This window comes from Ahaetulla prasina, chromosome 2 (assembly GCF_028640845.1).
Source record: "Ahaetulla prasina isolate Xishuangbanna chromosome 2, ASM2864084v1, whole genome shotgun sequence".
Taxonomy (NCBI): domain Eukaryota; kingdom Metazoa; phylum Chordata; class Lepidosauria; order Squamata; family Colubridae; genus Ahaetulla; species Ahaetulla prasina.
The window spans coordinates 151,227,718-151,245,516 of NC_080540.1; the positions used below are offsets into that span (position 1 = coordinate 151,227,718).

Consider the following 17,799-nt stretch of genomic DNA (forward strand, 5'->3'; position numbering starts at 1 on the left):
GTGTCTTCCTCCCGTGTGAGCAGAGCTTCACACACATGCTCACAAGTGAAGCTTCACGCAAGTGCATGTGTTTGCCCACTACTCACACGACCAGAGCTTTAGGCGTGTACTTGCCCATTTCTCCTGCAGCCCGGTTTTGAACAGGCTGCGGCCTGGTAGTGGGCCGCAGCCCAGGGGTTGGGGATCCCTGCTGTATAATGACTGTGCTTGACGGTAGTGCAAAAAATATTTACACTTCCAGCAAAAAACAGAAACAACAGTAAACAAAAAAATCCTGTGTTATAGTACCTGTAGAAGTGCCATATCATCTGGGTTTTCTGCTCCAGGAACATTTTCTTTCAATATTGCTGACATGACCCTGACATTCATTTTTACCATGTCCAGTTCACTGTAGAGCTTTCCAACCTGTCGAAAAGCATAAGATTCAATTCACAATAAATGGAAGGCCTGTTGTGGTCTGTGCTCTTTTTTTAAAAAAAAATCAACATTTATATCTGAACATTTTCCTGTTGGCTTATAAGGAGAAGAATGTTCCTTCTCTTCTCTTCTTAAATTGAAAATTCAGCCTCACTTCTCCAGCTAGGTGGGGTTAACCACCAGACATCTATCATTTAAAATGTATTGATAAGATAGTAAGTGATAAACTATAAACCTACACTCTTGTTCAAATCTGAGAGTTTTAGAATGATGATGTTTAATTTGTAAAATATTTGAAGGAACAAACCATACCTGCTCAGGAATCAGTGTTACTACTGCAGTTGGGGAGAGGGGTTTTGAAAGGCACTTCTGGGAGGAATTATAAGATATTCTTGTAGACAAAGGCTGTGGATATAAATAGGAGATTTTCAACATTTAAATGTAGGAGGTACTTTGAAGAGGCCATATTTTTATCCCACATATTTATGTTGGTATGAACATGCAAATATATTTAGAATGCTTTAAAGTGTCAGTCACACTTTAATTCTTACTTTATCCCTAAATTCAATGGCAAGAGTTGAATTTTTTTCCTCAGTTATGAGACTTCACATACAGACAGACCTCAATTTATGACCATTTGTTTAGCGACCGTTATTGATAAATCATATTTAAAATGATCTCTTGATGTTTTTAAACAACCATCAGAAATCAACTGATCTCAAGTACTGATCCCATATTGGTCTTTCTAAGTCCCAATAATAACTAAGTAATAGTAGACTCATGTAATACTTATAATTGATAAATTTCAGGGTTAAGTTGAAAAATATGTAGTGCTTGTAATGAAAAACTAGTAACAGTCCAATACTATTCATTAAGGTAGCTTAGAGTGAGCATACAGGAAGGTTGCAATTCCATTAAAATAATGGAATATTTGATTTAGTACAAATTGTAAATTGATATAATGTAATGTGATCCAAAAAGTAGTTAATGCAAAGCTAGCAAATGCAGAATTGAGATTTGTGCATGCACAGTTGTAGTTTTAGATGGGCAATAATGGATAAAAGAAAGACTCCATCAGAAAAAAAAGTACAAAATCAAAAAATGTTCACATTAACTTAGAGCAACTATCTGATGTAGGTGAACAGCATGAATATGATCATAGCAATGCTAAATTAGGATGAGATGTTGGAATGTCTAAATCTACAGTATTTTTTTTTGCTTTCTGTAACTACTTTTGTAACGACTTTCTAAACCATAAATTGAAATTAAAAGCATATTCTTTATTTCTTTTATTCTTTATCGCAGTGTTTCTTAACCTTAGCAACTTTAAGATGTCTGGACTTCAACTCCCAGAATTCCAGACATCTTAAAGTTGCCAAGGTTGAAATACAATGCTTTACAGTTACTGTAATATTTCATTAATATAAGTACATATAAACATGCTTAAAAGTTTTCATTGCCTGCTTTGGTCAAGCTGGAACTAATTACCATATTTTCCATGGAAATATCACTTTGAATACTACAAATTTGAATAAAGCAAATCATTTTGTGGGATTCATTAACTAATCAAGATCTACCTATATACCTGTCATTATGAATTCTGGGAAGTAAAATTCCCTGTACTTTTAAGGCATACATTAGAAATAATAATAACAAAATTATTTAAACTCATTTTCTGATTTCAAAAGATATCTAGGGTTTTCTGTGCAAGCGTTCAGCTTTGTTTACATGTTAGTGGAATTTTGCAAGGCCTTCAGGGTAATCCAGACACTTAATTTCCTTTATCCTGAGGAAGAAACCTGGGTTACTAGGATTCCGTGGGCAGATTTAACCTCTACATTTCCTGTTTAAGAAATAGTTTTAAAATATTCCTCCTACTCTTAGATTTTTTAAAAAAGCTCCAAGACAGAAACAGATGACTGGTTTCATAAGCAAAGGAAATCACTGTGCCAGATACACGTTATTGAGTTAATTAACACACCTTCTCTGCACGTGTCAATCTTTGCAACTTGCAGAGCCTGTTTCAAATCAGCAGTTCCCAATGAAGAACTTACCTTAGTGGTTCTCCTGTTGATCTCTGAGGATGGAAATTCAACTCCTTTCTTGAGAAGCTCCAGATAAATCTCTTTGACTTCACTCACATCTACAGCATTCTGAAACCCTCTGGCCCAGGTCTGTTTGTGAAAAAAGATTACAGTTTCTGAATCCAATTAACCCCCTTCAAAACCTGATAACTGCCATTTTGGACCAAAAATGTTATGGTTAACAGCTCCGGTATTTCTTTTTTTTTTATCCAAAAAGTTTTTATTGGTCAAAAAAGGTTTATACAAATACATATCAGGTATGGTAAATTTTCATTTTTCTTATACAAGATAAGAATTTTACTCAAAATTTTAAACACATACAACAGCCATATGGCAAGCAGGTGATACGAAGTAGCTAAGTTTATCAATCTTACATACGCAATAAAGAAGGGTCAAGAATAATCAGAATATCATACAAAGGAGAATAAGGAAAACCAACACAATACCAAATATCATTGTCACTTCCTAGTTTTGGATCTCAGAACTCTGGGTTCAGCCTGACCCAACTCCAGGGCCGCAACAGCGGCAGCCGCCTCCTCCCATGGTCTATAACCTCCCTTCTTCAACTCCTGGGTCATCTAATTCCAGGAGGGCTTTGTGTTCCTCCACGTGAGGCCGCAGCCTCCGCAATTGTACTAATTTTTTTCGTAATGCCCTCCCGGAAAATCATCAATCCCTCTGGCATCAGCCATCTGAAGCCTACTCCCTTCTGGTACAATTTGCTTGACAAAAAGTAATATTTCTTTCTCATTTCACGTACCTGTCTGGGAATCTGCCTCAGAATGGCTATCTCCCTGCCCCTATAAGTCAGTGCCCCACTCCTATGTTTTCTAAGAATTTCATCTCTCGTCTCTCTTCTCACAAATTTGACATGAACCTCTCTAGGAACTGCATGCGTGCGTGCATATTTTGAATTAACTCTATAAGCTCGATCCACATCCCAATTCATAAAGTCAACACCTCTCCCAAGAAATTCTCCCAACAGTTTAGTCACAACATCTCTCAAGTCTTCTTGGTCCACTTCTTCCAGATTTTGAAACCTAAGGAAATAAGACATTTTATCCATCTGTAGTCCAAGCACAGCATTGCCTGTCGTCTCCTCTCTTTCTGCACTGCCCGCATCTCTCCTCAGACCTTCCACTTTCTGCTTGTTTTCTGCTGAGACTTGTTGAGTGTCCTTTAAATCCTTTTGGATAGTCACAATTTCTGCTCTTATTTCATCCAGTTTCTTGTCCATATTAGATAACTTTTCCAAAATTCTCTCCATTTCTCCAGCAGTTGGTCTCTGACCTTTTGCCATTTAAAAAAATTTTTTAAAATCCTCAGGCAAGCACAGTATCCTTGTAATTTCCTCCGGATCCACCAGGGGCACTCACAGGAGCAACGAGTCCAGAGTACAGTTAGTCAACCAGGAAGTCAAGGGAAGTGATGTCATCAAGATTCTCATAGTGAAGGCGGAAGCTGGACGCCACCATTGTTCCCCAGAGGGAGGGGGGGCCTCAAACCCTCCCTCCTAAATTTCTCCATCACCTCTTCTCTCCAGAGCTCCACAAAACCGGTAATCTTGTTATTTTAAGTTCTCCTCTCTCCAAAGTGATTCGTGCTCCTTCCAGTCGCAGGGAGAAACCCCCGCACTCCGGAGCACTCCACTCACATTTGCCGATATCTCCTTCCCTTCTCCCTTCCTCAATTCTTCTCCGTTCCCTGTTCGCCACCAGGCTGCTGCAATTATAAATCCAAAGCCCCGGTGTCACTGGGCACAGCGGCCTAGGCGACGACCAAAATAATGGCCGCGGCCTGAGGCCTCCGAACCCCTCCGAGCCTAGGACGCGCCAGCATCGGTCCCCCCAGTCCTGTATGTCGGCTGGGAGACCCCTGGCGAGCCGTCCGTGCGGCAGGTGTCCTTTTCGGAACACCTGGCCCCTAAGGGCCTCAGAGGCGGCCGGATTCGGACACTGGAGGCAGGAGAGACACCTCCAGATGTCCGTTGCCGCCGGATACCAGAAGTCGTCTCCAACAGCTCCGGTATTTCTTCAAAAGACTTTCAGAGGAATGAGGCTGTATCAGAAAAGAACCTGATGCATCAAGTTCTCCTCTCCTATCGTGCCAAATCAGTACACGGACAGACCAAAATGGAGAAAGGGATCCCTTGGTATTGCAACAGAACCATTTTAGATACATTAAGAGACGTCTATGTATTAAAACCAAATCAAAGGTTCAGGGGAAAAATTGACCAAACTATTTAATGAAGATCTCTCAAATTTCTCAAAATGGATACTTCAGAACAGGGATTCTCCTTTTCCCACATAGAGTCAAAGGCCACGTTATTGCCATTTTCTCCCCATTACCCCATCATTGGACAGGGGACTTTCTGTGTTGACTATGCAGAGATGACTGGTGAAGTGGTCATCAAAATGGTCACCCAGTAAAGTGATAAGAGCTCAAAAAATAACTGTTTGTTCTCTCCCTTTCTTTTGTGGGCCAGCTAAATATACTTATTTTGGGGGCTATAAACTGGATTATTTCAGGTGGCAGGCCACATCCAGCCCACAGGCCATAAATTGTGAAGCCCTGCTGTGGAAAACACACACAAAAAGACAAGACTTTAACTTTAAAAAGGGATTGCCAAAGAGAGAAGGTTATAAACAGTGGTGGGATTCAAATAATTTAACAACCGGTTCTCTGCCCTAATGATTTCTTCCAGCAACCAGTTCACCAAACTGCTCAGAAAGTTAACAACTGGTTCTCCCGAAGTGGTGCGAATTGGCTGAATCCCACCACTGGTTATAAAACTACACATCCTGCAAATGTCTTCCTGATTCTTACACTACGGTAGAGGTCATCCCAGTAAACTGACTTGTAATGTGGAAAGAACTATAGTCTTCATACAATGCCTCTGTTGAGAGGTAACATGCCATTCCATATCCACAGGCAACATAGGCAGGACAATAGATTAGATGGAGCCTTCGATCCTTCTTTTGTTCTTCTCAAAGCTGGTGTTTCTCATATTCAGCAAACTTGTGAATGTTTATTCCTCTATGTGATAGGTTAGCTTTCAACATCATGAGGGGAGAGGCATTACTAGTTGTATAAAAGGACGTGCTAAATTTTGATTTTTATCTCATGGAAACACTGTCACAAAAACCATTTCAGTAGATAGAGGAGTCATTCTAACAGTTTAGCAACTCCCAGAAATAGTGGTGTCAATTATTAGAGATTAATAAATCTCTAATCTCTAATCAGAGATTAGAATATTTTATTCTTGATGGCTAGTAAAACTGGAAAGTTCTGTGAAGGTAAGGCTGACTTTATTTCTTACTTTCACAGATCTTTCCAGCTTTACTAGCCATCTAGAATAAAATGATATTCTAATCTCTGATTCTTAATGGATGTTTGATACAAGTATTTCTGAGAGTTGGTAAACAGAACGACTCCTCTACCTATTGAAATGGTTTTGTGAAAGTATAAATTTTATACAAGGTATAAGCAAACTGATGCTTTTGGATGTTTTGGATCACAACTTCCATAACCCAGTACTATTGGCTTCTGGAAACTGACGGCTAAAATGGGACGTGAAGGTTTCCTATTTCTGTTTTGGCCCACTCAGATGTAGAAGTGAATTTATGATTCTGTATGGTCCCATGAAAACCAACAGTGAAGAAAAACTCCCACTTTCTCCTCAGAAACACTTCTTTTATTTGCTGACTGGGAAAATAACTTTTTTCTTAAGAGCAGAAAAAATACAGAATGATTGCCCTACGGGTTTTCAGTATGAGCAGATAGGGAAGATTATGCAACTACAAAGGGATCATTTGAAAACCAGGCCAACAGATTCTCTATCCTTCTCTTCACTTTCTGTTCTCCATACAGAACTTCAAAGAGAAGAAAAGGAAACTGGTTTTCACACACTCCCTTTCCAGGCACCATAGCACAGCTGTCATGAAACATTGATAACATTTATTTCATCGAGGGAGCAAAAAGGAAATAAGGGGGAAAAAAGCTTACCATGATAAAGGTTAAAATTTTCTCCTGCAAATCCACTGGTAAGTTAAACTTTGGATTCAGCAGCTTTACTAGCCTATCTTTGCAAAAATCTCGTTTCACTATCAGAGACTGGAACCTTGGCCCACAGTTCTTCATACACATCTCAAGGAGCTGCAAACAAATGGATTTTTTCATCAGTGATATGAACAATTTCTGTGAGAGTAATGCCCTATGAAGTTCCTTTTGTTTCTATTTCTCCTGCCCCATTTTTCATGGCACCCATGCCGTCAGTTATCATCTCAAGCTTCCTTTTGTACTACTGAGTGTTTCTCAGCCAATGGTTCTCCTACTGCAGAGTTTCTTAAAATACATTCCATAGACCATCAATATTGCCTGAATAACTTGAAATGATTCTACGAACTGGTTGCAGGATAAAATTGGGAGGAGGGGGGGCAGCTCAAAGTGGCATATGGTTTTTGGATCCATTCAGTCTGGCTAGCCAAATGAGCAGAGCACTTATCCATGAATTAAGAGTGGGCAGCAGCAGATGTCTCCTCAGATGTCATAGATGAAACAGTTGAAGAAAAACAATTGCTAGAAGATTCACAGAAAATATGAACTTTTTAACTCAAATGACACTAATGATCCCACTACATTTCTCTTCAGTACCTCTTCTGGAAGACAGATTTTCAGCTTCCAAAACTAGATGAACAATATGTTAATTCTAAGATTTTAATTATCTCATTTCAAATATTTTTTTTTATAAAAAAGTTTTATTTTTACATTCATATTCAACAACTCATCCAATGTACAGTCATATACAATTAGTCGGGCTTGCCCAGTCACCACCACCTCCTTTTAACTCTCTTCCCTTTTCTACCTTCTTCTACTTTCCAGACCTTCCTCCCCTTCTCTTATCTACATCCTCTCCTCCCTCCACCCTACACCTTCCTTCTCCCTCTTCTACCCCACTTCCTTCCTCTTCTCCTCTTTCCTACCTCCTACTCTCTCCTCCTTTCTTTCTCCCTCCCCACCATTCTAAAATGGTAGCTGGGCAGACCCGACCCTACATTAACTATATTTATACATCTTCAATAATCCCTGTACATTAACCATCACTCCATCCTCTACCCTCCACCCCCCAATTCCCCTCCCTCTTACCCCCCCACCCCAACTTCCCAGAACGAAATGCAGGGTATCAAAACTAACAATCATAATCCAAAATAAATCCTAAATTATAATCTCTAGTCACTCTCATTCCAAATATTGATGAAATTTACTGCCCATCACTAAGATACGGTATGTTTTGATTTGGTTCATCTTCTCTTTCCCCCTCCCCTTTTAAGGAAATACAAATATTCCTAATTTTTAAAAAAATTAAAAGAAAAAGATATCCTTTTCTTCACATAAAAGCCATCCTGGATCAATAGAAAGTTCCATCTCATTGCCACTGTTTTCTACAGAGACTTCTTGGAAGTCTACAAAGAAGAGTAATCTATGACTATTTCTCCACAACAAATACTCAGAAACTTTTGAACCTGAAATGGTAGGGAATATTGAGGAAGTATTTTCCGATATGTATGATCTTCAATGATAATCATTCAATCTGATGGGGAGCGGGTGTCTTTTTTTTTTTTAAGGAGAAAAAATGTTGACAAGGGTAACGTCAACATTTGGGTACGTCTTAGGATTCTTGCACTGATCTTACAAAGTGACAAAGAGCTGCTTATAAGCATCTTATCTTTCAGAGTATGATCATTTATCCAGTGGTCCACAACCCTGCCAGCTTCCCTTGTGCCAATTAAATCCCAAGGGAAGATAGGATGAAGGCGCTTCTCTCATGGGTACATTTTCGGTCAGAAATGTGGACAACTAGGGAGGCTGCAGAATGACAGAGGTTCTATGGAGCTGAAGGAAAGGGAGAATTGCTGGTATCATCTGCCATTTTTGCAGCGATGAAATTCAAAAAAGGCCATGCAAACCAATTCTAAGTGAATTTTAAAGGACTCTGAAAAATAGATATCAAAGCTGAAGGTTCTTCCAAACTCGTAGGACAAATTTTGATATGATAGAGTTTTATTGTTTTGTCAGATATACATCCAATGGGTTATGCATATGACTACAACAGAAGGGCACTATGTTCAGGGCAGATAATGAAAATAAATTATTTAACTTATTTTAGAAGGGCAGTAAAAATGTTTAAAAGCTTTGTGAATCACAAAAGTTTAGGTTTAGGGGTGGGGAATTTGTGGTGTGTGGGAGTTTGTTTGGAGATTGTTATGTGTGTTAGACCTGGTCTTTGGGTGTTAAGTGAATTTCGTTGTATGGGTATACTGTGTATACATGTACAATGACAATAAAGTTGTTGTTGTTATTATTATTATTATTATTAAAAAGAAACATCTATAACATAATGTTAAATTTAAACAATGCCATTCCAGGATCCTGAATCACATATTGAAATAACAGTGCAGCCCTCTGGTAATGATATTCCTATCATCAAGACAATTAAAAACAGATCATTATATTACAGCTATCCTGTAATTTTACAATGATCTACTTTAGACTAACTCTAAAATAAAGTCATAGTTTAGTATTATCCACAAAAGTTTTAGGCAACATAGAACATCAATTCTCCCATGGAAGACTGGAAGCAATTTCATTTTCAATTAGTTGCATTTTATATTTACTGTAAGTCTCAATCCAAACTTGTAGTTAACCAGTAGTTAAATATGGCTTAGCCTTAGGGGATCAAACCAGCTTTATAAACATAAATGTTTTCTCTGTTAAGCTCCAGTGGATAATTTGAATCCCCAAGATTATATACAGTAAGTAATCAATGAGTTGCAACTGTTCATTTAACAATGATTCAAAGTTATGACAGCCTTGGAAAATGTGACTTAAAACCTCTCCTCGAAGTTACAACTGTTTCACCACTCCTGTGGTTCCATGACTGTAATTTGAGCATTTGGCAACTGGCTTGCATTTACAATGGCTATGATGTCTTGCTGTCATATGAACATGATCTGAGACCTGTCCAACTGGCTTCTGACAAGCAAAGTCAATGAGGGAAGAAGCCAAATTCACTTAACGACTGCATAATTCAATTAATGACCATAGCAAAAATGGTTGTAAAATCAGGTCTGTTCATGTGATGCCTCACTTAACAACCACTTCACTTAGCCACCAAAAATAATAATGTATATTATCCCCAATGTTTGTACTGCAGGCCCAAGATGTCCTATAAAATTGGTACTGAATTCTTGGTTTTATAATGTGACAAAAGAGAGAAACACAGGGCACAATTATATTAATGGTATTAATTTTTTTGGGTTATAAGTTTTAATTTAAATCAATGTCAGGAAAAGGCTCTTCAACTAGTTATGATCTCTTGTACTAAACTCAGGGTTCTCAAACCTTACAGTGCCATGCAAATGTGTGTCAATCATGCCAATGATAATAGTAACGGCAATACCAATAGCAGTAATAACTGTAACAGCCACAAATGATAGGGCTAGTTATAATTGCTGGAAGCATTAAGCTGTCTCTAATTTTGTAGTGTTTTTTGCACTGCATTCTAGAAGCCTGAGATGCCAATCCACAACACCCCTGTCATCTGGTTGAGGATGGGGAAATCTGAACTCCTTTCCATGTCTGAAAATTAATAGATTAGGTTGAAAGCTGCTGCTAAAGCCGTCTTCCTAGGTGGACTGAATTCTCGGCCCACCAACTATGAATTCAGAAATTTATAAGATTTGGTATCCATGTTTTATCCGTGCTGTACACTGCCCTGAGTCTTCGGAGAAGGGCAGTATAAAAATTCGAATAATAAATAAATAAATAAACCCCACCCCAATACTCACAATCCCTGGGGTGGGGATGGGTGGGAAGCACAGCTCACTGTTTGACCACCTCTGCATTACAAGACAAAAAAGTCAAGCCACAATTTCACTGGCTAGACTAGGTCATTGTTCATTGATAACAGTGAAATGCACTTATAGTAGTTACAAAAGGAAGCAAAGTTTCTGGTCTCTGCCAGTGACCTTTGCAAGGGCAGAAAAGTAAAGAGCACACACACTGTTAGTTTTTGTTAACACTAAACCATACTTTGCGTTATGTCCAAATGAAGCTTTTTCATTATAATAGTACAGCATAAAAAAACTGAAAATGGTGAGAATGTAACAGTCCTCTCAATAATTGTTCAATTCAGCAAAGCACCGGTATTACTATACCTGTACCAGAAATCTGTAGCAATCAGTATTTCAAGGGAATTCACTGTTCTGAAGGCCAAATTAAGGGCAATTTTGACCACTGAGTATGGACTTTTTAAAAGCAATTTTCTTGCAAGTTTAGAACAATAAAAAGCAGAAAACAGCAGGAAAAACCAAAACCCCAAAATCACAGATTAGAAAAGCAGCAAGCAAACTAGATTAAAAAAAGAGATGGTGGGTGGGAGGGAGGCAAAATAATGAATGAATGAATGAATGAATGAATGAATGACGGACGGACGGACGGAAGGAAGGAAGGAAGGAAGGAAGGAAGGAAGGAAGGAAGGAAGTCATAGGGAAAGGAACTATATCACAGCTACCAAAATGTTTTAGCTAGAATCATGAAGGACATGATAATCAGCTATTTGCTCACAGAAGCAAGTTTAAAGTGGTTCTGAATATGGAAAATATTTTTTGCAAGATATATTGAAGAAATTAGCAACACTTCTCTCGTTATTACACTTTCCCTGTACAGATGGTGATGAAGAGTTATTAGATCTTGTATTCCATTAAAATAATTTAGTCCTCCCATTGTTTTCAATAAACAGCTAGATTGAAAGTGTGAATTAAAAGGGCTTTTTTTTGGCAAAGCATTTGTGAGTAAACTAATGGAAGCTACTTCCATGGTAACAGCTATTTTCATCAGAGAAGAATGCCCCAGTGAGACCATGAATTGGTTCTGAGCCACATCCATTGGAATGAAATATAAATATTTATTGTACTGAATACTGCAGGTTATCTGTCCCACTCCCAGTAAATGTTGACTTATTCATCAGTCCGTTCAAGTACCTAGTCCTATTTTTGCAGGATCCAAAAGCTGGTACAGAATACTTGATGAAGAAAATAAATGAATTAGGAGCTTTATCAGGCTTCAAAATAGATAAACAGAAAACAACAATGCTTGTTAAGAATAATACTTTTCAGGACTATGAAAACTTAACAAAAAACGTCGGGCTTCAAGGTGGAGAAAAAGGTGAAATATCTTGAGGTTACATTGACAAATACAAATTCTAAATTGTTTCAAACTTTGTACCGGTATAGAAAGATTTAAAAAGAGATCTATTAAGATGGGACAACTGGGAATTATCTTTTCTGAATAGAATAGAATAGAATAGAATAGAATAGAATAGAATAGAATAGAATAGAATAGAATAGAATAGAATAGAATAGAATTTTATTGGCCAAGTGTGATTGGACACACAAGGAATTTGTTTTGGTGCATATGCTCTCAGTGTACATAAAAGAAAAAAAAATACCTTCATCAAAGGTACAACATTTACAACACAAATGATGGCCATAGGTTGCAATTTAAGCCTTAATGATAGCAACAAAAAGTTACAGTCATACAGTCATAAGTGGAAAGAGATTGGTGATGGAAACGATGAAAAGATTAATAGTAGTGTAGATTTAGTAAATAGTTTGACATTGTTGAGGGAATTATTTGTTTAGCAGAGTGATGGCCTTCGGGAAAAAACTGTTCTTGTGTCTAGTTGTTCTGGTGTGCAGTGTTCTATAGCGTCGTTTTGATGGTAGGAGTTGAAGCAGTTTATGTCCAGGATGTGAGGGATCTGTAAATATTTTCACAGCCCTCTTCTTGATTTGTGCAGTATAGAATAGAATCTGTGTAAGTAAGACGACTGTCTTACCAAAGATGCTATTTTTATTTCAGACTTTACCGATTCTTTTAAATTCTTATAAGTATTTATAAATAATGGCACATATTTCTAAGTTCATACAGCGAGGGAAAAAAACAAAAATTATATACAAATTATTGCAAGATGCTAAAGAAAGAGGGAAGGATGCGGTGGCTCAGGGGCTAAGATGCTGAGCTTGTCGATCGAAAGGTCGGCAGTTCAGTGGTTCGAATCCCTAGTGCTGCCGTGTAACGGGGTGAGCTCCCGTTACTTGTCCCAGCTTCTGCCAACCTAGCAGTTTCGAAAGCACGTAAAAATGCAAGTAGAAAAAATAGGGACCACCTATGGGGGGAAGGTAACAGCATTCCGTGCGCCTTTGGCGTTTAATCATGCCGGCCACATGACCACGGAGATGTCTTCAGACAGCGCTGGCTCTTCGGCCTTGAAACAGAGATGAGCACCACTCCCTAGAGTCGGGAACGACTAGCACGTATGCGCGAGGGGAACCTTTACCTTTACCTTAAAGAAAGAGGAGGTTTGGGTTTACCAGATTTTAAATTGTACTTTGAAACTTGAAGTCTGGTCTGGATTAAAGAGTGGGTGACTCTTCAAAACAAGAGGTTACTTGAAATGGAGGGTCATGAACTAAAAATTGGATAGCATGGCTGTTTATTATATGACAAATTATGATAAGTTAAATAAATGTTGATTTCAACAACCACTTTTTTAGATGTGCCATCCTAAGTGTTTGGAATAAATATAAAGTAAGGTTCCCTGTGAAGATACATCTTTGGGTGTCAGACCAGGAAGCTCTTTTAAAAAAAGAATTGATGGTGAGACCAGACTGGTGGACCTATAGTCAAATAATACTTTATTTAGTCAAGGTGAACCTGTCTTCAAATCCATAGAAGAGTTGGAATCAAAAGGACATGCCTGTCACCAATTTACATATTTACAATTGAAAGAAAGTTTTAAATTAAATTTAATTAGATTTAAATTAGATTAAAGCTATGGATTTCACCTTGCAAAAAAAAAATGAATTGGAAACTATACTATGCAGTAAAGATGAACATATTATTGCTAAGGTTTATAAACAGTTATAGAAATTGAATTTGGAAAATAAGTGTGTGAAGCACCGTATCAGCCAATGGACAAATAATTTTGGGTATAATATAAGGCTTGAACAATGGGAAAATATTTGGATGATGGGTTTAAAATTGACATTAAATTATAACTTAAAAAACAATTTTTGTAAAATGATGTACCATTGGTATGTATAGAAGTATTTCAATTGCATGTTGGAAATGTAAATATAAAGAAGAAATGTTTATCATCTCTGATAGACTTGAGACAAAGCAAAAAAAATGAATTGGAAACTATACTATGCAGTAAAGATGAACATATTATTGCTAAGGTTTATAAACAGTTATAGAAATTGAATTTGGAAAATAAGTGTGTGAAGCACCGTATCAGCCAATGGACAAATAATTTTGGGTATAATATAAGGCTTGAACAATGGGAAAATATTTGGATGATGGGTTTAAAATTGACATTAAATTATAACTTAAAAAACAATTTTTGTAAAATGATGTACCATTGGTATGTATAGAAGTATTTCAATTGCATGTTGGAAATGTAAATATAAAGAAGAAATGTTTATCATCTCTGATAGACTTGAGACAAAGCAAAAAAAAAATATATACCAGAATAAGATTCACATTTAATACAGAAGGTTCTTTAAGTGAATATAAAGATAAAACCAGAGATGCTTCTTTTAGGATTAATGGACAAAGAACTTGAAAAAATACAACTGTTATTATATATGCTAACAGCAACAAGAATGTTCTACAAACAAAAATGGAGAGATACTTTAATTCCTACAATGGATGACTGGCTGGAAAAACTGATGGAATTAGCAGAAATGGCCAAATTGATTGCCCTAATCAAAGAAAAGAATACAGCTAGCTTTGTTACCATTTGGAAACTGTTTTTGGATTTTGTGCTTGAGGTGGAACAAAATGAGACTTTGATTTTGGGTTTTTCTGATTAGATAGGTTTGATATTATAGAATGGCTAGTATATACAGTATATACAGTATATACAGTATATCATTAACATCATTAAAAAAGGACAACAAACTATGTTCTTTCTGCGCCAACTCAGTAAGCTCAAACTGCCCAAGGAGCTGCTGATTCAGTTCTACAGAGGAATTATTGAGTCTGTCATTTGCACCTCTATAACTGTCTGGTTCGGTTCTGCAACCCAACAAGAAAAACACAGACTTCAGAGGATAATTAGAACTGCAGAAAAAATAATTGCTACCAACCTGCCTTCCATTGAGGACCTGTATACTGCACGAATCAAGAAGAGGGCCGTGAAAATATTTGCAGATCCCTCGCATCCTGGACATAAACTGTTTCAACTCCTACCCTCAAAACGACGCTATAGAGCACTGCACACCAGAACAACTAGACACAAGAACAGTTTTTTCCCGAAGGCCATCACTCTGCTAAACAAATAATTCCCTCAACACTGTCAGACTATTCACTGAATCTGCACTACTATTAATCGTCTCATAGTTCCCATCACCAATCTCTTTCCACTTATGACTGTATGACTATAACTTGTTGCTGGCAATCCTTATGATTTATATTGATATATTGACCATCAATTGTGTTGTAAATGTTGTACCTTGAGACTTCCGGTATGGCTCCGCTTCGTGGAGAGCAGCTATGATTTAGCTGCTAACTCCCTAATCAGTAGAGCTGTCAGGACATCGTAAATCTGGGTCCGACAGCTTGGAATTCTCTCCTTCGGGCAAAGAAGGAAAGATGAGCATTCAGGTTGAAGTTGAGACACCCTAATAAGCTTCTAAGGCTTACGGGGAGTTCTCCTTCCATAGCCTGATAAGCTCCTGGCTGGGCGAGGCTTCTGCCTTTATGGCGGACAAATGAAGCGTCCAATTTCCATGGCTGGAGTTGATTTATGATGGACTGTAACGTGGACGGGGCAGAAACTGGAGTTTTAACACTTGTTTGTAAGAAGACTGCAAGCCCCTGAGGATATATTTGCTGCGAAGATAGGAGAGAAGAAAGCAAATGGCGGTTTTGTGGAATGTGTGTACTGAAAACGAAAGTTAAAGAAATGCTTACTAACAGCTAGTGTCGAAATAGAAGATATATAGGAAGATACTGACTAAATGGAAGAAACGAGAATCTTATGATTTATATTTTTTCTTCTTCTTTGGGATTATAGTGATTTAGAAGAAAAGTTTTTTTAATTTTTCTTTTTTAATTTTTTTTTCTTCTTCTTGGTCCATTATTAAGCTATATTTTTTTTTTAAAAAAATGGCTTTTAAGCAAATAGTGCCAAAAGTCATTAAAAACTTTGAAATTTCCTCAGCTCAGATTCAAAAAGAAATTAAAAAGGAATTAAGAAATTCTTTACAGGAGTTTTTGGAGAGTCATTTTTTAGAAATAGATCAAAAATTTGATGAAATAGAGAAAGAGATGTTGGATTTTAAGGAAGTGGTGGAAGATCAGAAGAGGGAAATGAAAATGGTAAAGGATGCAATTGCGCAAATATTGAGCTCTTGTATTCAGATGGAGGATGATCTTGCAGAAATTAATAAAGCTAATTTAGAGTCGCAAAGGAAAATAGAAGAAATTCAAAAAAATCAAAACAATTGGAACTTAGATAATAAGATGGAAGATATACAGGCAAAGGTGATAGGGCAGATGAAGAAAGAGTAATATTACAATATAGATTAATGGAATATGCTATAAGGGTGAGGGGGTTGAAACAAAATAGGAAGGAAAATTTAAAGGAGATTTTTACGCAAGCCCTTGCTCAGATAAAGGGTGTGGAGCCGGAAGATTTTGAGACTAATATTGAAAGAATTTATCGTGTTAATTCTTGGTGGGCAAGACAAAATAGAGTACCGAGGGATGTGGTTATTTATTTTACAACTAAAAAGGTTAGGTATGAAATTTTGCAAGCCTTTTATAAAAATAAATTTCAAATATTGGGACAAGATATAAAAATGATGAAGGAAATTCCTCCTAAAATGTTAAGAAAGAGAAGAGAATTTGCTTTTTTAGTGGATGAGTTTAAGAAACATCAGATATATTTTAGATGGGAAGTCCCAATGGGTTTGTCAGTGAATTTTAGAGGCAGAAAGTATTTTCTTAATTCAGTTATGAAAGCGAGACATTTTTATATTAATGTTTTAAAGAGTGGGAATCCTTTGTTGTTAGATGCTAAGTTAATTGGTTTGGAAATGATGGAAAATAGAATGGGAGAGGGGAGGAATGTTTAAGATGTGAATATGATGATTATGGTTAATTTTTGGAATTGATTTGTTTAGGATATAAATTATAGGATTTTTGTTATTTGCTATTCGTATGGTATAAATCTATGGGATGATATTATTCAATTGTGAAGGATGGAAAGTGAAATTTACGAATTTAGATAATGTGGATGTAATGATTTTAACTGCTTACTGTTATATTGTGGATGTAGTTTAAATGATTATTTGTTTTAAATGATACATTTATAGATAGTAAAAGTTATGAAGTTAAGCTGGAAATATTATATTTGAGAGATTTTATTTGAAACGATATTTGATTGATGGAGTAGTATTGGAAGATTGGATATTAAATCTTATGACAATTGAAGAAATATATAAGTGATGAAAATTTGAATTTGAGAAGCTGGATTGTAAATTAAGAAATGGACTTATGAAATTTGAAGGAATATACAAGTGGGTGAAAAAAAAATTGAACTTTAGAAGATGGACTAATTTTTAAAATGGACTGTAAGAAGAACGGACATTAAATGTTATGGCAATTGAAGAAATATATAAGTGATAAAAATTTGAGTTCGAGAAGATGGACAGTAATTTGAGAAATGGACTTATGAAATCTGAAGGAATATACAAGTGGGAAAAAAAATTGAATTTGAGAAGATGGATTAATTTTAAAAATGGACTGTAAGAAGAAGTAATATGTGAAGTTGGTATTGCTTCTTTTCTTTTCTTTTCTTTTATTATTCTTTCCTATCTTTTTATTTTTATTGTGAGGGGATCTAAAGTTTTAAATTTTTAAAGGTGGGAGGTTATGTATATTTTGTATACTTTAGTTTGTGATTGTTGGTCATAATACCCGGTATTTGCTCTGGGAAGTCTGGGGGGGGGGGTAGGGGGAGGAGGGGGGTAGGGGGGGAAATGATACATGGATTGATTATTAATGTACAGTAATTTTTGAAGATATGAAATTAAAAAAATTTAAATGATATTGGGGATGCTCGACTGCCATTTCAGGAAGAAAAGCAGAGAGGAGTAGAAGGAGGGAAGAAAGTAGGTAGGAAAGAGTAGAGAAGGAGGAGGGGAATAAGAAGGTTAGATAGGGTGGA

The 17,799-nt window shown here is 36.8% G+C and overlaps 1 protein-coding gene across 3 annotated transcripts in view; it reads right to left on the minus strand.

Moving 5' to 3' along the window:
• TOM1L1 (target of myb1 like 1 membrane trafficking protein) overlaps positions 1-17,799 on the minus strand; it is a 69,420-nt gene that overhangs the window by 26,170 nt on the left and 25,451 nt on the right. For 2 of the 3 annotated variants that reach the window (XM_058165815.1, XM_058165814.1), the window contains exons 4-7: positions 6,507-6,656; positions 2,472-2,591; positions 730-822; positions 289-405 (exon numbers count right to left, since the gene is read on the minus strand). In XM_058165815.1, coding sequence (XP_058021798.1) covers positions 289-405; positions 730-822; positions 2,472-2,591; positions 6,507-6,656 — 480 coding nt within the window. The remainder of the gene's footprint in view (positions 1-288; positions 406-729; positions 823-2,471; positions 2,592-6,506; positions 6,657-17,799) is intronic. The other variant, XM_058165816.1, reaches the window with a different exon arrangement.